The sequence below is a fragment of the Pleurodeles waltl genome, chromosome 7 (genome assembly GCF_031143425.1).
Source record: "Pleurodeles waltl isolate 20211129_DDA chromosome 7, aPleWal1.hap1.20221129, whole genome shotgun sequence".
Taxonomy (NCBI): Eukaryota; Metazoa; Chordata; class Amphibia; order Caudata; family Salamandridae; genus Pleurodeles; species Pleurodeles waltl.
In genome coordinates this window covers 1,036,624,323-1,036,647,674 of record NC_090446.1, presented here as the reverse complement: position 1 = coordinate 1,036,647,674, position 23,352 = coordinate 1,036,624,323, and the positions used below count along the sequence as shown (strand labels likewise).

Here is a 23,352-nt window from a genome sequence, read left to right as displayed (position 1 = left end):
AACTATCAGGTGATCTATTTCCCTGAAAACCAACGGCGAGATCACATAAAAGGACCCCTTCGTCACATACAAGCATCTTGGAAGTATTACCATCTTGATTAGGGCTGTTTTACCCATTACCAAAAAATGTAATCTGTTCCAAATTGGATAGATGGTTTTAACTTCGTAATCACTGACCCAAGGTTAAGATCATAAAATCGTTTTGATCATGGGTAATATTTATGCCAAAATACTTAACCTTTTCTATTTGTTATGGAAATCCGTCTGGAGAGTCGCCCTCAGCTATCTGAGCTTCTAAATCACCCAATGGGAATATGACAGATTTTGTTATGTTGACCTTAAGACTTGAAAGTTCTGAGAATTCATGCATTACGTTTAATAGAATGGGGACCGAAATGTCTGGGTGTCGCAAGTATACCATATCATTGTCTGCATATAGAGATGTTATGTGTTCTGTGGCTCCCACTTCTATCACCATCCCCCAGAGCATATCTCAGTCTGCAGGGCAGAGGGTCCATGGTGATAGCAAAACTTACTGCTGATAAGGGACATTCCTGCCTTGTGCCGCTGTGGAGGAGAAATTTGTCTGAGATGTAGCGACCGGTGCATACTCTTGCTCTTGGACGAGTATATAATAGTTTTATCCAAGCAATATAAGAGGTATCCAGTCCAGCCTTCTCCAGAACCCTCCACACTTACTACCAGTGTAGCGAGTCGAAGGCCTGTTCTATGTTAAAAAAACGCTAGCACGTAGTTCCCCTTCTTAACGTGAGAGTCATGTATTACATGAGCTAGTCTAAGTAGATGATGCTGGGTGCTCCTCCCTGGGATAAACCAGATTGGTCTTCATGTAACAAGCCAGGGAGGTGAGGGAGGAGTCTGGCCGCCAAGACTTGGCTAATAAGTGTAATATCTACATTGAGCAGGTCCCTCCCCGACTTTGGTATGAAGGAAATCAAGGCTTCTTCCATTGAACTCGTGAGTTTTCCCTTTTCACAAGCCTCTGCATAGACCTCCACTCGCCTGTCTAGCAAGACTGCCGGGAAGCATTTATAGCATCCAGTAGGTAGAAAATCCCCCCTTTCCCCTCCCTCCAGTGCGTTAGCTGACCTCAAAGCTTTCAGTGCTCCCACCAGGTCTTGCTTGGTTATGGGGGCCACTAGCGACTCCTGGTCAGCGTGGGGCAACAATGGCAGTGGGAGTTTTTCTAAAATTTCTGATGAGGTCTCGCTATGATGGCAAATAGCGGGCCCCTGGCCGAGGTTCCGGGGTCCAGCGTTCTATTAGCTCTTTCCAGTGAGAAAAGGTTAGATAGTCTAATAGTGGACATTGCGTTTTGATCCAGTTTTCCATAAACAGTTCAGTACACGTTCCCAAAATCCCAAGATACAAAGATTGTTACTCCTGGGGCGTCCCTCTGCATCCTCCAGGCATTCCTCCAGCTGTGTCGTGATGTGCTGAAGGCCCTCCAACTTGGTGTGTAACTCCTGTACAGTGGTCTTCAGAGTCGGATCCCGACCCTTATTCTTATGGGTACGGGTATGGTGAGAGTATCAAGGGGTCGTTGGGTCCCTTTAGAATACCAGCTTGATGACCCCATGGACTGGGCTAAGGACCCGGGGGATTTTCCCCTGATGTTGGCATGCTTTTATACCCTACTGTGGTTATGGAGGAGGGAATGTTTTATCCAGTGGTGATGAGGAGCGCAGCCAAGGTCCTGGGCCTCAAGCTGCCTTCGTTGGCCGTCAGGACCAACCTCCTGATTGAGGTGCTTCAGCATGAAGCTTCCCCATTCAGAAACCCTTTTTCCCTTTATTGAAGCCCTCACTGATGTCCTGATGGGGACTTGGTCCAAACCCAGCACAGGGGCTCCTGTTAAAAGGACAATCGCCCCCTGCCATAGGCCTGCTGCGCCTACTTATCCTATGCGTTACTGACCCAACACCTTCATATCCCCATCCTGCCTGCCCACAAGCGTTACTTGCAGTTCAAGGTGGGCCACAAGCACTTTCAGTTTACTGTGCTTCCCATCAGACCCACCAGTGCCCCTCAGGTGTTCACAAAAGTGATGGCGTGGTAGCAGCCCATCTGTGCAGATTAGGGGTTTTAGTCTTCCCCCACCTCGATGACTGGCTTTTGAAGGCGGGCTCACCCCAGGCTGTCGTCTCCCACCTCCAGACTATGGCGAACCTCCTTCATTCGCTGGGGTTCACTATAAACTTAACAAAATCACGCCTGACTCTTACTCAGACGCCCCCTTTCATTGGAGCTGTTCTGGACACAGTGCAGTTTCGGGCCTCTCCTCCCAAGCTGCAAGTCCTGAATATTCAAACTATGATACTGATGTGCCTCTATCCCAGATTTCGGTGAGAGTGACTCTGAGGCTGATTGGCCTCATGGCCTTCTGCATCCTGTTGTGGCACATGCCAGCCTGAAGTTCCAGTGGGCGCAGCATCAGGGGTATCTCTTCGAAGTGGTCCAGATCTCGAAGGGAACTGCGCAAGATCTGCAGTGGCGGCTTTTTAACCACAATTGGGTCAGAGGCAGATCCCTTTCCCTTCCCCAACCAGGTCTGACAGTGGTGACAGATGCATCACTCCTGGGATAGGGTGGCCACATGAAAGAGGTGGAGATCAGAGGTGTCTGGACTCCGGTAGGGTACGGGCTCCAGATCAATCTTTTGGAGCTCAGGGCGATCAGGCTAGCATTGAAAGCATTCCTTCCCTCTCACAAAGGGAAAGAAGTGCAGGTGTTCATGGACAACACCACTGCATGTGGTACCTCAGCAAGCGGGGTGGGTTCGTGGACCCTTTGTCAGGAGGCTCTGCTCCTCTGGACATGACTGGAACATCAGGGCATATCCCTGGTGGTTCAACATCTGCTGGGCTAATCTGAACGCCAGAGCGGAAGAACTCAGCCATCAATGCATGGTCGATCACGAATGGCGTCTCCTTCCGGAAGTGGCGCAAGGTCTCTTTCAGCAGTGAGGAGTTCCTTGGTTAGACCTGCTCTCCTCCACAGAGAACACACAAGATCAGCTGTTTTGCGCGCTGGAGTTTCTAAGGCGGCACTCACTCAGGGACGCTTTTTTCGTCTCGTGTGGAACTCAGGCCTCCTCTATGCCTTTCTGCCCATACCACTTCTGCCAAGAGTTCTAAAGAAGATCAAGAACTACCGGGTCCAAGTAATTCTTGTGGCTCCGGACTGAGCACGTATAGTCTGGTATCCCGAGCTCTTGGGCATGGCTATCGATCCTCCAATTATAGTGCCCCTTCGGGAGGATCTTCTGTCGCAGGAGACGGTTCTCCACCCATCCCTATCTGGTCTCTGCATTCTTGCATGGAGAATGAACAGTGGCAGTTGGTAACTTTTGACCTTCCGTCCAAAGTCTGTAACATTATCAGGGCAGCCAGGCGTCCCTCCTTCACAGTGGTATACGCCTGTTGTTGGAACAAATTTGTGGCATGGCGTACACACAAGTCTGTTGACCCCCTCTCTGCTCTTCTGTCATAGGTCCTCTTATTTGTTGTTTATCTAGCCCAGCAGGGCTCTGCTTTGTGCATCCTCACTTGGCTGCTATCTCTGCTTTTCTGAGAATACCTGACCAACCCTCTTTATTTAAATCTCCTATTATTGGTAGATAACTGAAGGGTCTTACCCATATGTTTCCTCCTTCACCTTTCATAACACTCCAATGGGATTTGAACTTGGTTCTTACTTTCCTAATTTTTTCTCCTTTCGAGCCTCTTCATAACTGTCCACTTAGGCTTCTTACTCTAAAGACAGCCTTCCTTGTAGCCATTACTTCTGCTCGCAGAGTGGGTGAGCTGCAGGCCCTTTCCTCAAAGCCACCTTTCATTTCCATCCATCCTGACATGTTGATGCTTCTTACCAGGACTTCCCTTTTACCCAAAGTGGTCATGCCCTTTCATAAAGGCCAATCCATCACTTTACTTACTTTTTACATATCCCCACATCCTTCTAAGGAAGAGGAGAGACTCCACCGCCTGGACCCAAAAAAGAGCATTGGTGTTCTATTTTGAGCGTACCAGAGTTCTGGATGGTTGATCTACTCTTTGTTTGTTATGTGGGTGCAAAGAAAGGATGTGTAGTGCAGAAGAGACCTGTAGGAAAGTGCCCCTTTTGGCATGGTTCCCCACCCCCCACTTTTTGCCTGATATTTGATGCTAACTTGACTGAGTGTGTTCTGGTATCCTGCTAATGAGGCCGCATCACCAGTGTTCTTTCCCTAAACTTAATCATTGCTTCCACAGTTGGCACAACCCTCGCACACAGCTAAGTCCCTTGTAAAAGGTACCAGTGGCACCAAGGGCTCTGTGACCAGGAAATGTCCCTAAGGGCAGCAGCATGTGTTATGTCACCATAAGAGGCCCCTCACCAAACACCTGCACCCTGCTGTTGCAGCTTGTGTGTGCTGGTTGGGAGAAAAAGGTAAAGTCGGCATGGCATCCCTCTCTGGGTACCGTGCTCACAAATCACTGCCTGTGGCATATGTAAGTCACCCCTCTAGCAGGCTTTACACGCCTAAGGCAGGGTGCATTGTACCACAGGTGAGGGGTTAGCTGCATGAACAGTATGCCTCTACAGTGTCTAAGTCCATTCTTAAATATTGTAAGTGCAGTGTGGCCATATTGAGAACATGGGCTGGGAGTTTGTCATTACAAACTCCACAGCTCCATGATGTCTTCAACGAAGACTGGCAAGTTCGGTATTAGAACTTCTCAGCTCAGTAGACCCACACTGATGACAGTGTTGGATTTATTGAACAATGCACACAGAGGGCATCTTAGAGATGCCTCTTGCATTTTACCCACCTATCTTGTGTGTGGCTGATCAGTCTGTGCCATCCTGCCACTAACAGACAAGTTTCTGAACCCCATGGGGTGGGAACCTTTGTGCTCTCTGGGATCAGGAACAAAGCCTGCTCTAGGTGGAGGGGCTTGACACCTTCGCCCTACAGGAACTGGAACACTTTCCTGTGAGCCTTAAAGGCTTCTGCCTCCTGTTACACTTCCCTGGGGCACTCCAGCTAGTGGAGATGCCCGCCCCCTGGACCAAGCCCCACTTTTGGCAGCAGGTCCGGTGGGAAAGTTATGAAAAACAAGATGGAGTGACCATTTCAGCTGGGACCACCCGTAGGGTGTCAAGAGTTGAAGGGACCCCCGTCATTGCAGAATCCTCCATCTTGGTTTTGAGGAGAGTAATTAATAGGGATAGGAATGTGCCCCAACCCCAAAAGGAGTGGACCCAGGCAGGGTGTAGCCACCCTCCAGGACAGTAGCCCTTGGGTTCTGCCCTTTGACCCCTGTAATGCCCTATATCTAGTATTTAGGGGCACCCATGAACCTTGCTCTTCAGATTAGTGGTGACTGCAAGAAGAAGCAGCCCTGTCCACAAGAAACCTTCCATAAGGACTCCAGAACCACCCTGGATCCACACATACTGGCCACTCTGCACCCGACACCCACAGCCCATGTCCAGGTGGCCCACCGGTCCAGAGAAGGTCCCCAGGCGATTCCGACTTCGAGTTCACCCTGGGTTGACCCGTACTGGCCAACATGACGATGCCTGCAGTCTAAATCCAGAGGACCCCCTCTGACTGCGACCAGATCCGACGAAGATTCCTGACGCCCAAAGGTGCCCCTGCATCCACAGCCCCCTGTCCTTGGGGAATCCGACTGACTGTCCTGCAACGTCCAGCAGGCTCCTCTCCTACCTGTGCTGCCTTTAATTTTTCACAACCGACTCCCTGGACCCAGCCTGCAGCATCTTTAAGGGTCTGGGGTTCCCCCATTAAAAAACGTTGGGCACCTGACGCTGTGTTTGCACCCTGCACCTTGCTGCCCCTGTACCGCTGAGGGTGTGTGTTTGGTGCTGACATGTAGCCCGCCCCCCCCAGTGCTCATCTAAACCCCCCAGGTCTGTGCCCTGAAGTTGCAAGTACTTTCCTGAAAGCTGTTTTTTCCAGAGTGTCCCCAGTCTCAATAGGATTCCATTAAAAACATAATACCAACTTTGACCTCTGCACACGGCCAGCCCTGTGTTTGCTGGTGGTGTGCTTTTGGGGTCAACTTGGACCTTGACCAGTAGACATCCTAACTCCGAAGACTGGGATCGTAAATCTAGTACTTACCTGTAAACTGTATTAAAACTTTTCCTCCTCTAGGACTGCACTGTTTTCCCTGAGAAATTGCACTGTCTACTTTTGAAATTGAAAAGTGTATCTTACTTGTAAACTGTTTTATCTGCGAAACCTAAACAAAGTACATTTACAATAAGAGGATAAAGTTGATACAAACAAAAATCCTTTTGGCTCTAGAAATAAAGTAACAGAGAATACTTTTCAAATTCAACTTCACTCTTCCCAATCCTCCACATACTTCACATTTCCCCGGCACCTGTGAACAAAAGATGTCCGGCAAAGGGTCCCCTTGTGGGGCTCATCAGGCATTGCCGTGCCAGCCTGATGAGGAGCAATGCTCGATGATGAAGCATGTCACCTATTGGTGAGTGAGGTGTTTGTTCCCAACATACTAATGCGTTTTTATCATCTAGGAACCCCTCCGCCTAGTTGTTAGTGTGGAGTTCAACACATTGGAACAGTGTACTTGTGTATTGATGCTTTATGCTATGGACGGGAGGCTGTACACTGGACCATAAAAAAAACTCCCCCTTTCTCTTGTGTATCGCATATTTAAAAAGTTGGACATATACTTTTGACTTTTACCTGTTGTGGTAGTGAGAATTCTTAACTTTTTCTTTTGCAGTACTACAAGGCCTACCTCTCGCATAGAATACCATTGGGTTACCTTATTGTAGGTAATAAGTGCTAATTGGGACAACGTAGTAGTGTTGAGTTTGGTGTCCAAAGAATTGTAATTTAAAGCCCTCTTTTATGGTAAAGTTGGATTTTAAGTCACAATTCTGAAAATGCTGCTCACAGACAGTTAGCTTTTTCTTGTATTAACCATTTGGTGTGTGCAGCCTGTATCCTGACTCACATGACTAGGTGTAGCTGGCAGCTGGTCATTGTGTATTGCTCCTGGACAGTGAGACAAAGGGGGAATAAGATTTGACAGGCTGGGCCATCTCTGACTTGATGAGAGGGAAAAGCTGTCACCTCCCACACTTTCACATCACAAAGGCTCTGTCTGAGCACACTCACAAGGGTTTTGACACTAGTCTTTTGAGACCCCAGACAAGCTGGGGCTTGGGCAGAGAGGCAGGAAAGTCCAAGCACCTCTGGGGGTGGAAAACTCCAAAACCTTCTCCTGCTTCGAAGTGGGCACCGGGTATAAATAATGGACCCTCAGCCCAAACTCTTCAGTACATCTCTGGACATGTGGAAGACTCAGAAAGACAGCTGTGTGGCTGTATCGGAAGGACTACTACTCTGCTGCCCTGATGCCCTAGTGAAAACAGCTGGACCTGCATTTTGAACCCAGGAGCACCAGTATGACTCAAAGGGCTTTTTGGATGGCCTCCTGATCACAGTCTCAGAGACAGAAAAGGCTCCAACCACCTTGACCCCAACACCTGGCCTCTGTCTGCAGTGAGTGTTATCCCCCAAGTGGTGCCACACCAATCCTGAACCCTTGGAAGTGGCACCAAAGGTATTCTGCCAGCCTGGCTATTGTCCTGTGGGCAGAACCGACACAGCTTGATGTATCTCCTTTCAGCTCTGCTTCGAAGACGATGCGTCAGACATATTAATATTAGCTTTGGCTGCATAGTCGGGTTTGGTGTAAGCGTACACCTTTTCAAGGGAAAATCGGTTCAGATTTTTCTTACATGCCTATAAGAGAGCCACCAACATACGGGATATGGTGGTGCACACAAGACCAAAAGAAAAATCCCACTCCAGACTACACTCTGGCACTTACCACCACCAACAGGCCACTACCCTTGTGGCAATTGTAGTGTATGTCGTTTTACTCAAAAATCCACTACGATAAACTTAAATCTCTTAATAACTGCAATAGTAAGAATATGATTTACCTGATCAGATGTCCTTGCCAACTTAAATGTGTGGGTATGACCACCAGGAAGGTCAGCACTAGGATGTGCGAGCACAGGAGTACGATCCGGTGTAAACGTGATGCCACCAAGCTGACCAACCATTTCCTCCGGAATAATCATTCCCCAGATGATCTCCTCTGGACTGTTCTAGAACAACTGCCCCCAACAACTCTCGACATGTCACAGAGACTGTTTCGGGCTTAACAACGCTGGGTGTGGAAATTACATACCAACACAGTTGGTCTGAACGATGAGATCCCCTGGTTCTCACTTTATAAATAAGTCCTCTGCACCTTGCCTGCTTGACCACTCCGATCTCCCTTGTGTATCCTTGTCCCCCTCCCGGCCCTAACCTCCAGCTCTCTTTTTCTCCACACGTCTTCTCTTTCTGTCCTAACCCCCTCTTCCCCCTCCCTCTTCCTACCCATTCCCTCCTTTCGTCCCCTCCCCCTCCCTCCCCCAGCTTATCTCCCCACACGTCTTCCCTTCCCATCCTAACACCCCCTCTCCTTCCCTCCGTCTTCTCCTTCCCCCTCCCTCCCCCAGCTTTTCTCCCCACACGTCTTCCCTTCCCATCCCAACAACCCCCTTCTCCTTCCCTCTTCCTCCCTCCCTCTGTCTTGTCCTTCCCCCTCCTTCCCCCAGTTTCTTTCAACCTCCCTCCCCAGTCCCCCTCCCCCACCTTTGCCCATCCTCTACTTCCACTTCGCCCCTCCGGTTTCCCTTTTTCTTTTTCTTTTCCTTCTCCTCTTTATTGCTGGTTTCCCTTCATTCACCCCTCTTTTCCCCCCCTTTTTTCCCCGTTTGTTCGCTTTTTGTTCCCTTTATCCTTTCTGTTCTTCCCCCATCTTTTATGTTTTCTCTCGTTCTTCCTTTCCTTCCTTTCCCTTCCTTTGTTCCCTTTTTTCCCTCTGCTCTTCCTTCCCTTCCCTCTTCCCCCCCCCTTTCCCCCTCGTTTCATTCCTTCTTTGTCCCCTTTTTCCCTTTACACTCCCCTCCCTTGTTTTCCCCCTTTTCCCCTCCCACCCCTAACCCCCCAATTTTTTTCCTTTCCCCGCCCGCACCTGTCCCTTTTTTCCCCTCTTTATTGTTCGCCTTTCTTTTTCTTCACTTTATAGACCGCTGGGAACTACAACTCCCAGCGGCCACGGGGACAGCGCGTTGTCCTTTCATGCTCCGGTGTGCAGCCGGAGGCTCTTTCCTTGGGCTGCCCCGGAAGCACTACAGTGATGAGTCGGCTGTGCCGGCTCCTACACGGAAGCTGTGCTTCCGGCCCCCACATCCGCCCGACGACGAGACCACGGGCTGCGGCGGTGATCACTCACACCTGGCCGCATTACTGACGCTGTTTTCTGCAATATAAGCCCGTCTCCCCTTGACCGTTCTATTCAAGCGGTCCAAGGAGAGGACGGCATAGGCGCACAGTGAGCGCCCCCTTTGATGCAGTGAGTGATTGAACCACGCCATGGATACACAGATAAGATTCTTCTGCTCTCCTTTTTCGGGCACCTTATCTAACGCACTATAGATATATGGCTTTCCCTTATAATTTCCTTATATTTACCTTACTTGGTTTTTACTTAGTTTTTACTTTTTGTAGCCTTTTGTCTATTGGATAATATAGGCTCCCAGCTGGACCTTTCTTCTGCGTATTTTCTTCTTCACACTGAGCCCACCCTCTATTTAATTAAGTCTCCACTTCTATGCCCCCCCATCATCTGTTCTTTTCTTGAACCTTAGTGTCTGACAATAAGGGGACACTCCCCCTCCTGGACACCAGAGGCCAATAGCCTCTATGGATAGGGTAAGAATTTTTCTGCTTACCCTGAGTAGTAGTATTATCTATGATGTTCCATGTGCATGCTTATTTGCCCTCATTGAGTATATTTGTTCTATGCATGAGCATTTTTCGTCACGTGTGTTGTTGGTTTGCTGTGTAGTGCTCTGTTACCTTCATTGTCTATCTGTTTTATACCCTACAGGCCACCTCAAGGTATTCCCTTGGAAAGGTAGGCCGTTTCCTTTACTTTTTAGACCTGTTACCAACCGCACAGTGTTTTCTTATACTCCTACCTTGAGTTTTAGGGATCCATTGCCCTGATGAATGCCCGAGACCTTCCTAGGCTCACCACTGAGGGCAGAAACATGTTGGCTATTACTCTTTAGATAGGTGACCCTGTGAGTCCTTGCTCTCACAGAGGTGTTCCAATCCACACTTTTAATCACACCAAACAGACCCTATCATTAAATTCCACACAGGTATCTGTTTAGATGTTTTTATTCCCTAGATTAGCTGGATCCTGATCTTTCCAGACCTAGAATTGATTTACGCACTCCCTCCTGTTCTTTTAACAGTGAGGTTGAGTCCACCCAGGTGGTACTGTCCTACCTGGGTGGGGCTAGGTGGTCCAATGATGAAGCATGACACTATATAGTGTGTGAGACCACCCAGTCCGTAAAGGAGATTCCCCCCTTTTTTCTTTTTCCACTACTCCCCCATCTCACACTGGCCCCCTTCCTCTAACAGAGGACCACGAGGAACCAAGGGCACAATTGGTACCCTTGTTGTCTATCGCTCGAAGCATAAAGAAGAACCCCGTACTCCATTTGTGTGGTTTTTTGGGTTTTTTTTTGTGTCCATGGTGTCGACACACCTCAGGCAACCCCCTATGCGCCTATCCTCAAACCGACCATCCACAGCGCCAGCCATGGGCCCGTCACAATGCAGACTCCCAACCAACAGGCATATTTCGCTACACTAGATAGCAATTGCTTGAGTTAGGTAAGCTGTTGCCTTGTGTGTCTGCAACAACCCTGTCTGCTGTGGCATCCACACAAAGGTCTGGGAAAGGCGCTATCGCCAAATCCATCACCTTACGGTGTGGACTCCTTAATGTTAGATCATTAGTGAAACATTCAACTGAACAACATCTATTACTTCAAACAGGGGACTAGGATGCGCTGTTTTTGATGTAAACCTACATCTCACTATGATTCTGATGTAGCTCTAGGTATGGCCTGCCCGTCAGGCCATAAGATCTTCCATAAACCTGTGCTCAGAGGAAGTGGGCGGAGTAAATTTAGTCTATAAGGAAAAGTGGGATTTTATTCCGCTAGGCCTGGATGAGATTATGGGCCGGAGCTGCTATTCTGTGCTACCACCCACCAGGCCCATCGTGCTCTTACTTACAACCCCTTATCGGTATTTTTGGCAACATGTTGCTGGCCCACTTAAGCTGTGGACTGTCAGGGCCCCTGGCCCGTACTGAAAAATCTTCTCTGGTCCTGTGATAATCTTGGCCTGCAAAAATTACTTCAGGGTCCAACCCACCGTGATGGGCATATGTTGGACCTGATTTTCTCTGCTCAAAACCTTGCTACTATTGAGGAAATGACTCAACTTTGCTTGACAGACCTTGTCCTTGTGTCTTCCTTACAAGGCAGGGAACCAGTCTCGCAGAAGTCAAACCTGGTCACAAGACATCTTGGTAGAGCCTGGAACAAAGTTCTTAAACAGCCTAGAGAAAGGCTCTTTTTTAATCTTGCCCCCTCTATTGATTGGGGCAAATCGTTGGAAGAAAATTACACAGAACTGGATAATAGCATCAGAGACACTCTAGACCAGATTATTCCCATTAAAGAATTGAAAACCACAAAGAGATCTTCAGCTCCGTGGTACAGCGATTCAATTAAACCCTTAAAACTAACTTGCTAGCAGGCTGAGAGAAAATGGAAGAAGTCTTGTAGAGATGAGGACAAATAAGATTTAAATGATTCTTTACAGCAGTATAAGAAGGAAATCACAAAAGCAAAGGTGGAACGCTATTCTAGCGTGATTTTGGCTGCACCTAACAGTATGAAGAAAGTATTCAATATAATGCATGAACTGTCTAACCCAGACTGTTTAAATCATTCTATATCCACTTCACAGGCATTATGTGAGAACCTTGTGGGCTTCTTTGAGGAAAACATCAATAAAATCATCGAAGGCATTGACAAGTCAACTCGGATTTATTCGGGAGTAAGTGGACCTCAGATGGATGGTACAGAACTACCCACAGTACTATGTATTAGAGTCTCACACACAAATTATAACACTTTATATATATTTTGATGGTGCGCCGTTTAGACATATAAAAAAAAGTCCAATAATTCAATGTAGTTTCATTATTGTCTTCACTTTATTCTTCTTTTTTTCTTAAGAGCATATCGTAACACCTTCAGCCAACGCGTTTCTTCCTCAACATAGGACTTCTTCATGGCTTTTTATAGTTCAATTTGTTATTATTTATCTTTCCAATTTGCATCATGGATTTCATTATCCACACCGTATTGCCTACATTAGGCAAAGTACCTCCTTCGGAGCATCTATACCGTGCCTCTCGTAAACAGTGACAGCCGTCAATGAAGTATAAAGTTGAAACTCAGTACCAGTAGCTTGGAAAAAGGCAATTATTACATCCCTATTAAAAAAGCCAATTGCGGACCCGGCAAATCTAATCAGTTATAGGCCTATTTCCCTTTTAGCTTATCCCGTAAAGGTCCTGGAATGTTTTGTTAGCAAGATACTATCTGGCTACCTAGAGACTAACCAAATCTTGGAAGAAAAGCAGTTTGGATTCCATCCAGGTCATGGGACTGAAACAGCCCTGCTCACCGCCAAGGATGAGTTGAGAATGCGAGTAGATAATGGTCAGTCGGTGGTTCTGATCCTTTTAGATCCATCCGCTGCTTTCAGTATGGTTAATCATAACACACCTAGGTTGAACTTGATTGTAATCAGGGTTACAGTTGTGAAGTGGTTTCAGTCCAATCTGTCGGATATACAGCAGGCAGTGTCCCTTCCACCTTTTCGCTCAGAGTTCAGGACTGTAAAACACTGTGTTCTGCAGGGCTCATCAATTAGTCCAATTTCTTTTAAATATTTATATGAGCCCCCTGATCTCATTAACCAAATCACACAATGTCAGTTTGATTAACTATGCGGATGACACTCATTTAATCCTGTTGCTAGAAGGAACTCAAAAGATGTCAGTGGATGCCTTTCACGATTGCATGAACGACACCATTGGTTGGCTTAAATCCAACTCTCTGAAATTCAATGGCGACAGGACAGAGTTTCTCTGCTGCTCGGTGACCAAGTGTCCCGCTCTACTCCTGTCTAATTTCTGGCCAGTTTCCTCTGATGGGTTCCCCGTCCCACCAGAGCCTGAAATCTCACATAATAGAAGACTTCAAGATCCTGCTTCTCTTTAATAAGAGCACTACATAAGATTCTCCTGCTACTTCACTCTGGTAGTCTGCAGTGTGATTTTAAGCAGGCAGGATTATTGTAATGCCTTGCTTTTTTGGAGCCCCGGCTACCTGCTCAACTGGCTCTACAGAGTTCAGACAGTGGTGGCTAAATTGGCCCTGAATACACCCAGATGGTTTCTGTATCCCTGGCACTGAAAGATTTGCACTAGTTATCTATGTGCATTGTTTATAAATCTCTTCGTCGACTTGGCCCAATCCCCTTACAAAATAAAATAAAATGGTATGCCCCGGCTAGGACCCTACATTCCTCCACCATGAATTTGGCCCACTTGACCACATTTAGAAAATCCAGACAAGGGGGACATGCTTTCATCATTGAAGCAACTGGACTATGGAACCTTCTTCCAGATACCTTGAGATGTTTTTTTGATCTTATGCATTTTAGAAAGGCACTAAAAACCTGGATATTTCCCTAACAACTTCTGGGGAACTTTGGTAGAAAACTGTTCAGCCTCTCTTTCTCATTGTAAGGAATCTGTTATCTCCTCCCCAAGTAATTTATTCATCACCATGATACCTCAAAGGTGGCAGTCACACTTTTACAAGTAATCTAAATAAATAAATACATTTATTTCAAACCTTGAAATTGCATATCACTGCTTTTACTGTTTAGATTTTTGTTGTGTTGGTCTTAAAGAATTTATTAAAGTTTACTCTATTTCTCTAAACTGATTTGGGCATTTTCTTGTGTTGTGCTTGAAGTGGTGCACAAATACTTTACACATTGCCTCTAATTTAAGCCTGACTGCTTTTGTGTCAAGCTACCAGAGGGTTAAACACAGATAAATGTGGGGTTTTCTTGTGTTTCACCCTGACAGAGATTGTTGTTGTTGCTTAAGTAAGTTTTCACTTCCCTCAATCGGTAGCCCTGTTTCCTCCATTCTGGTTATCTCATAACCAACCATAATAATAGCCTTGTAGAGAGACACCTTTGTGTCAAAGGTGCATGTACATTGTTAAGGTTCATATTCAAATATAAATTAAACAGATTGAGAGGATGGGTCTCAATAAGTGGCCAAGCACTGTGCGGTGCAGAAGAACAAGGGGTCAATAGAAGAGAAAAGATACTTATCATGCGTAAAATCATCAGGTCAAAAATCTTAAGACGTACTGTTGGCCTCTTCAGGTGGAGTAGGGGGTTATCCCAGGGTACTAGTCCTCATGGTTTCAAAAACTGGAAAATTATCCATCACCGCACTTTTTGATTCTATGTGTGCATGGCTACAACCGTTTAGTTGCAGTATAGTAGACTCAAGCACCCCTTGGATGGAGAAAGACTGTGCTGGCATCTGAAGTAAACACAGCCAGATACTACTTGCCGTGATGAAGTAAATAAACCCAAGAGCTTGGCAACTGCTCATTGACGTCTAGACCCATCGACCCATGCTGCAAAGTTCCATATTATGCCAAAATGGAGCTTTTAATTTAAATTTAAATGTCTGTGACAAAGGTCAAGAACAACCTGCATCATACTCCCAAGCAGCTCTCCCAATCAGCCCATTTCTACAAAGTACATTTATATACTAATAGAAGAAAAGCAAATCACAACCATCTACTGTATGAAGGATAACGGTGACAGTCATAGTTCTGCTCCCAAGAAGAACTGAACACTGTTTGTAGCTAACTTGTTCGATGTCCCTATAAATATTGCTATTATGTGGTGGAAACAATGCTAGTAGGTGACCCAAGTTAATGGTTAGTTTCTTCCATCAGTTTGTTTTTAGGTCTCACCTGCAACAGAGCATGAGCTGCAACTAGGGGCTTGCAACAACAAGGAGTGCTTACATCAAGGGGCTTTCAACCTGCCCTTTACTTACCTTTTGTTGGCTTCTTTATCACTCTTATTTGCTGCCTTCTAATTAGCCAGTACATGCTGGCTTTACTACCTCTGTTTTCGGCTAGAGCATGGATCAAGTACTGATTGCTTCAGCTTAATTGCTGTCTGTCCGCTGATCGCGCTGTGCTTGAGGTACTATTTTTATTTTTTCTTCTTCTTCCGTCATTCTTTTCAGTATTGACTTTTCTCTCACATCACATCATAGCAAGATAATTTTTATTTTGACCTTAGTCTTTGAACATCATAAAACCACCGATATATAAAAATTCTTCCTCTTCTGTATAAAATCACAGTATGTTTTAAAACATTTATCCTGCATTTAAAACAATTAAAATCCCTTGACACTACAAAACTTAAATCCCTACATTCTCTAAAACCATTTAAAAGTCCCCTTCAGGAATCAGATAAAATGCTTTTAACGGCCACCACAAATCTTCCCACAGCACGTCATGTCCAGAAAACGCATTTCAGTTAATAACCATTACTGCTTGATACTGTATTTGAAGAAGAGTGGCTTTAATATTGTCTTCTGAAGTGATTGCAATTTTAAACAGCCTAAAAGAATGTGCAGGCAGTCACACTTTACCTGTATCCCACATTTATATTTCACCTGCGCATCCATCATTGCTGACTTCACATTGCTGCTAATGTGGCATGAGTTTATACCAGTTTTTAGTCTTAAAATCTCCACTCTTAGTCTGAGGTTTGGTAGAGCATCAACATAGGGAAGCCACTCTTCGTTCTGTCAGGATGTTAACATAAATTGGAAGAAGGGTGTAGAAATGGGGTCTCTAGTTGGCAGTCGGTTTACACCCTGTTCAAGAAGGGACCCTCACTATAGTCAGGATAAGGGAGTCATACTCCTACGATAATCCCTGCTCACCCCCTTGGTAGCTTGGCATGAGCAGGCAGGCTGATTTCAGAGGCAATGTGTTAAGTATTTGTACCCACATACAGTAACACAGTGAAAACACTACAAATGGACACCACATCAGTTTAGAAAAATAGCCAATATTTATCTAAGTAAAACAAGACCGAAACAGCAAAAGTCCAACATACACAAGCAAAGATATGAATTTTGAAAGATTAATTTCCAATAAAAGCACTTAAAAACATAATAGCTCCAACTGATGCTATCATGATGTCGGGACGGAGTTGTTCCCAACAGTCCGACGCCACTCGTGAGGTAAGGAGGTGCCGGTCACGGAGTCGCACGGACCCCAGGTACAGTACCTTAGAAACGAGGCAGAGTCAAAGACGTGGCATGAAGTTGGGGAGGTGAGGCGACCCTGGACCCGATGCGGCATCAATTCCATACTGCTGTGCAGGAGGTGAGGCGGCCTTTCCTTACTGCCACGCAGGTGAGGTGAGACATCGGTTCATTACGGAGGCAGCGGAGGTGGCTGCGAGGCGTCAGTTCTTTAAGGTTCAGCCCAGCATGAGCCCAGCGGGTCAAGACGCTATGAGGTGACTTTGCAGTGTCGTAGCCAAATCACGGGACCACAAACACCTCTGCGGAGTCAGGTGTCACGTCGGTGACACAGCACTGGGGACTCAGTGTTGCGGGACTTTAGAGGCGGCGGACCTGCCGTGGTGGTCGTCGCACTTCAGTGAGGACCATGACCTTGGGTCCCGGCAGCGGCGCCGGTTCTGGAGTCCGTGTGCTTCGTTGTTTTTGTTTTTTTGCCAGATTTCACTCCCCAGGGCCCATGAACCGGAATGAGCACCTCTTGGAAAGTCAGGAACCTCAGCAAGAAAACCCAGGGGCTTGCAGGTGAAGTCTTTGTTGTCTCTGAGACTTCTTAACAGGAGGCAAGCTCAGTACAAGCCCTTGGAGAAACATCACAAGCAGGATACACAGCAAAGTCCAGTCTTTGTCCTCGCCAAAGCAGAAGCAAAAACTGCAGGCCAACCCAGTAAAGCACAAACAGCAAAGAGGCAGTTCTCCTCCTCACAGCTCTTCAGCTCTTCTCCTTGGCAGAGTCTTCTCTTGATCCAGAAATGTTCTAAAATTCTGGGGTGTTCGGTCCAATGCCTTTACTAATTTCTGCCTTAGAAGTAGGCAAACTTCAAAGAAAAGTCTTTGTAGTGCACAAGACCCTGCCTTTCCTGCCCTGGTCCCAGACACACTTTAAGTGTTTGGAGGTGTGTAAGGAGAGGCACAGCCCTAATCAGCTGCAAGTGCCAGCTCTTCCCACCACTGTAGCCAGACACACCTCAGCTCCCTTTGTGTGACTATCTAGAGTGAATTCACAACTAGTCCAAATGTCATTCTGACCCAGACGTGTATTCCACAGCCAGGCAGAGGCACAGAATGATTAAGCAAGAAAATGCCCACTTTCTAAAAGTGACATTTTAAAACACACAAGCTAAAAACTACCCTCACTACAAGATGTATCTTTAAATTGCGAGTTCAGAGATCCCAAACTCCATATCTGTCTGCTTCCAGTGGGAAATTGCACTTGAGATATATTTCAAAGCAATCCCATGTTAACCTAGGAGAGAGATAGGCCTTGCAGTAGTGAAAAACGAATTTGGCAGCATTTCACTATCCGGACATGTAAAACACAAATGTCCTACCTTTTGAATATACCACACCCTGCCCATGGGGCTACCTTGGGCCTACCTTAGGGGTGCTGTACATGTACTACAATGGAAGGTTTGGACCTGGCAAGTGGGTGCACTTGCCAGGTCGACATGGGAGTTTGAAACTTCACACACAGACACTGCAATGGCACATCTGAGACATGTGTACAGGGACATTCATGTGGGCGGCACAATCAGTGCTGTAGGCCCATTTGGTTAATAGGCCCTGGGCACTCATGGCGTACTACGCTAGGAACTTACTAGTAAATCAAATATGCCTATCATGGATAACCAATCATAATCACAATTTATGCAGGGAGCACTTGCATGTTAGCACTCATCAGCAGTGGTAAAGTGCCCAGTGTACCAAAAACAGCAAAAACGAATTCTAGCACCCAGTCAAAAATACAAGAAGCAGAGGCAAAACGACAAGGGGAAACCACGCCAAGGATGCAAGTCTAACAGAAGGTTTCCCCTGTTGATACTGCATGTCATGGTGATTTTTCTCTCCCATCTCTGTGTCCCTATTGCTGCTTTGTCCTCCCACCTCCTTTGACATGTTTTCTCCCTCCCACCACCACGTTGTGTTGCTTTTTGCCCTCCCACATCCCATTTTCTGCATTGCTTCTTCCCGCCAGTTCCCACCCCCATTCCCACCCCATTGTCTGTGATGACACTGAATTTGACCGCCTTCTTCATATCAGAGCTAAAGCCTCCTCTCGTAGGATGTTTCGTCTACTCCACAAAACATCAAAATATAAGGATATTTTGTTAAAATTGTAATCAGAGTAATATCGAATGAATGGGTTAGGCTGCCAAATATATACAAAACTTATAAAATAGTAGTGCAAATGATTAATTGAAGATAAATGATACTCTTTTGAATTGATTCCTAAATGGTAATACACTATTGTTGATAACTTGCTGCTCTGCTAAATCATTCTTTCCCAGAACCCCAGGTGCTTCCATCTAATCTGCCTTTGCATTTGCTTGCCATGTGCTGTGACCTTTAGTTTACAGCAATCCTTTTCACATTGTGTCGTTTACTGTACAACTGTACTTGCATGTTCTTTAATAACCACGTTGATGAATGGAATCAAGGAGCATTCAGTCTCCCATTCATCCACTGCGGCTGCTAAAATATGACATGTCATTCTCATGACAGGTTCATGCCATTCAGAGTGAACTTGATCAAGAAAAAGGAAGTGCGCAGAAGAAAGCCCACAAGCTGGAGGAGGCGCTGAAGTAAGTGAAAGCTTGGGAAACACAATGTGATTATTTTTCGGCGTTTGATAACACTGACATCTTTAGAATTGTATCCAGTGGCAGTGCTTTGTTCACATTCCTACCGTACAGAGCCCTTAACCCGATCTCAGTTGCTTATGACGCATATAAAATATGTTTGGACATAGATAGAATTGCATGAAAACAAATATCCGTAAATGTCATTTTTACACTGTCATTAAAGGTCGAATTTAAGCGTGTTTTTTCAGCATTTGTCTTAGAGGTAGAAGTTAGTAAAGAATGTCTTTTCTTCTTTTATCAGTTAGTAGGGATTTATTAAACCCCTTTGGTGACAAGGTGTGTGCAATCTTTACCTTCTTTTTCTCATGTTATGCAGCGCTGTGGATAAAAGTGCTACAGAAAGTGCAGTAAAGAACCACATTTTCAATCTATTGTTTGTAACATTAGTCCACAGTGTCTTCAACGCTATTGAGGCAAATTGTAGCTATGTTCAGAGTATGTTTTGATGCAACCCAATACTTGTACGTGGCGACACGAACAAAATACCAAAATATCGGAGATAATTGGGTGTTCTGTCTGTTGTACATGTCTTCATGTTTTGTGGTCTCCAAAAGCCCTTCAGTAGAACTCAGCCATCCATGTCCGTTGATTTTTCCTTGTCTAGCATTCCATAGCGCCATCCGACCCACAAATGGATTTTAAAAAACATAAGAAATCCAGCGGTTGATAGCCGACTAGTCCCCTCTTCAATGAACTTGCAAGAGGCCCACCTTAAAATTATATTTTATCAAAACTAATTTTTCTACTGGTTATCATTTTTACGCCATCTTCCACACACGCCAGAAGATGTCAGTGGCAAAGGTTTACGCAGATTCTACTCCCCTAGTATTTTTGTTTGTTTCACTAGCCATGTGCAGGGTTGCCACCAGGTTCTAGCATGCAGCAAAGCTTAACTAACGACGTTTCACAGTACCTTAACTTGGTAGGTTTGGGGTGACCCCCCCAAAAAAAACACTAGACTTCAGTCATGGCAGCCACATCAGTTCCCACCCTACCAAGTTTATGACGTTCCACGTCCTTCACACACACAACTGTAAACGGACTAGTTTGATCCAGACATGCTTGCCATTCACTTAACTATAAAGATGAAAGGTTTGTGTCACACTTTATAGTTATGAGTGAGCTACACAGGTGGTGTTTATGCATGGTATCTTATTCTGCCTAACTACCTGAATGAGGCATCATCTTTTGAAAGAACATAAATTGAGCTCTGTAGAACGTGAGGTTGGGTCCATATTACCACCACCTTACTTTCCCAACCTGAACTTCACAACAAGCAGAGTAAGCCTTATAGTTGAAATAAGATTTACCCCCTCAAATAAAAAATCTATTTTAGGCTCAGTACACTAACATTTGCTAAGCCAAGACCATAGGAACCAGGGAACGTATTATCAGTAAAAAGAAGTCTGAAAATGAGAGAGTTTACTGCTTTCTCACAAAATACAATGATAACCCCTGTCTCCAAAAGAGGATAAAGTCCCATAAAGAAAAACACAGCCTCCCAAACAACCAGGCAGTGATGATTTATTGGAAGGTGTTCATCTTACTGATGAACGAACCTCATTGACAGTGTGAAAAGACCTGGAAATGGAAGTTAACACCTGCACTCTACAAATTAAATAAAAATACTCTAATTTAGAACGATTTTAAATTTTCAGATCATGCACATTTAAGACGTCTATGGATCCATTGGGTCTCAGATTTTCTTTCCCATGGTTGCTTGCCAGATAGAATCACTATCACTGAAAAGGGACTCTAAGTTTTTGCACACTCTGCTCAGAAACTACCAGATAGGCACATGAACCTGTGGACTTGTTCATGAAATGTAAAAATTTTAGGCATAATGTCTGCAGGTAATAAAACAGTAGTATTTTTGCATGCAAGTGTATCCAGCAGAGTTAACACACCACCCTGTTTTAAGATATATGTAGCGAGAGAGAGAATAGTTTTTAACTGTGAATTATGTAATTCTCAGTGCTGAATTTGTATGCATAATAATTAATTTCCCTAAGCAAATACAAAACTAAAATGGATGGTTAACACATTTCATCTCTTTTCAGTGCTAGTAAAAGACACGTTCACATGTCATTACTGTTCTCAAAGCATTAATCAACACACGTGGCAAGCTCGCCCTTAAGAGCTCATCCTTGATGCAAGTTTTTCCAGATTACTGTGTAACCTGAAAATATTGTCAAGGAATATGAGCCAGTTCTTTATACATTCCTGTATGAATTTCCTCTTACATTCCACATTAGTTAGATGCATACTGTCAAGTTTCAGAATGCTGAACCTCAGATTTGACGATCATCCAATACCCTCCCCCAATCTCTGGACTGATAGTAGAAGGAACCTGCCATCAGAGAAGGAAACCAGGAAGGAACGAAGGTTAGGAGAGAGAGAGAAGAAACAGTGTTCTCCGTTGCTGATTCAATGTAATGTCTCTCTCTCACATCAGGTTAGATGTCACTGCATAGAATGCAAGTATTAACAGTGCAGCAGCATTTTCCAAACTCTGTGTTGGGCCCACTGGTGGGTCACAGGCCGATTTTTGCTGAGTTGGAAAAATCGGAGTAATAAATAAAAATGCTTTTAAATTCTGAGTTTTTTAAATGAATTATGTGACAATATTGCTGAGTGTGAAAGGAAAGGCCGCATGATGTCTTTTGTTTGCAGCCCACAACAAAACAAATCAAGACACGTGTTGATGCACAAATGATACACATTCACAGAAACCTGATTTCTCCACATTATCATTTTTGTGCTTTATAGTTTTATAATTAAAACTGTATGTCTGCGCAAATTTAGTGGTCATTTCAGTGGTAGATGTGCTGTCTGTACACGACAGTGCGCTACCACACGATGCTTTAGTTACATACAGAAATCTCAAAAGGCTTGAATCCATTAAAGATAGAAGGATCTCAATAGCTTGTTGTTCTAAAAAAAAAAATGGGTTGTGGTTCTAAAACGTTTGTGAAGCTCTGTAGCACAGGAGAACTGGACTGCAGAAGTTTCTAGGGAACTTAGCACTGATAAAGCAAATCACTTAACTATTGCTCACCAGTCTCCAACGAGGGACAAACTGCTGATGAGCGCCAAACCTACCTGGAGTCTTTCCAGAGTCCACAAGAACGTTGGAGACAGGCAACTTTGTAATAGATGGTAACAAGCAGAAGAGGAGCAGAAAGTTCTCAACAAGAAGCACAACAAGTAAGTTGCAAAGAGGGTGGGAAGAAACCAACAGCGGGAATAGAAAACAAACATTCAGGAGCAAGCATCAAATGCAAACGGAGACTGCAGCGGAATGGCTATGCAGTTATTCAAAGCTTTGATAAGCACAGATTGAATTGGAAATCGGCCTTTTATTCTAACTGCTACTATTGCTCCAGGTGATGTTCCAAATAGGGAAGTGTGATAGGTCAGCGGTCTAGTCTTTTTATGTCTTGGAACGTTTCTATCTCCTTGTCTTACAAAGCCTGTAATCTTCAACCTTTTGCTTTCTTACAATCTTGGTTGTACTTAGTGGAATGTGTACAGGTCAAAGCCTTACACCTTTGTCCTTATTCCTGAAATAATACCCACTCTCCAGTGGGTAGATATTATACACATCCTCTCAGTACCAGGATACTAGAAGAGAGATTTTCTACTCATTGTACTTCTGTGTATCCACATGTTCTTCCAGGTTTCAAGAAAAGACGTCTTCATCACTTCTCGTGTTTTCCTTCTTGAGCAGATAAAGGTTATCTCGCACAGACATCTGCCAAACAATCATCCAGAGAGACCTCATCAGCATACAAATGGATACACTGTTCACCCAAGATGAGTAGTTTTATTGTCTCATGAGATCAGAAGGAAGAGAAACATAAGAGAGCAAAGCAGAATAGTTTGACTTTTTGCTCTTGTTTTCCTCCTTTAATTTTCCTCACATTTAAGTAACACTGCCTTAACTATCACAACAGTGGCATATACCTCTGTACTTCTGCCAACATCAGTAGAGAGAAATGCATGTTCATTATGACAGTGTAGACTTTGACATTTGGTGTGTGAGCAATGCCACTCTCAGACTCTGGACACTGTAAGACATAAAAGAGTAGTGTGAATGCAGTGGTGTGGGTTTTTGGTATATGTCACTGATGTTGGTCAAAAGTAGCTGTTTAGACCTACCACTGCTGGCACATGCATGTGCAAGCTTAACATAAAAGCTAACACAACACCCAGTCAATTTCTCTTCCCCCAATACCCTTGCTTTTCGCTCTGTCTTTCTCTATCCC

At 45.0% G+C, this 23,352-nt stretch overlaps 1 protein-coding gene across 4 annotated transcripts in view; it reads left to right on the top strand.

Annotated features, from left to right (window-relative positions):
* Window positions 1-23,352, top strand: part of CEP112 (centrosomal protein 112) — a 1,991,189-nt gene that overhangs the window by 765,208 nt on the left and 1,202,629 nt on the right. For all 4 annotated transcript variants that reach the window (XM_069199882.1, XM_069199881.1, XM_069199883.1 and 1 more), the window contains one exon: window positions 18,945-19,024. In XM_069199882.1, coding sequence (XP_069055983.1) covers window positions 18,945-19,024 — 80 coding nt within the window. The remainder of the gene's footprint in view (window positions 1-18,944; window positions 19,025-23,352) is intronic.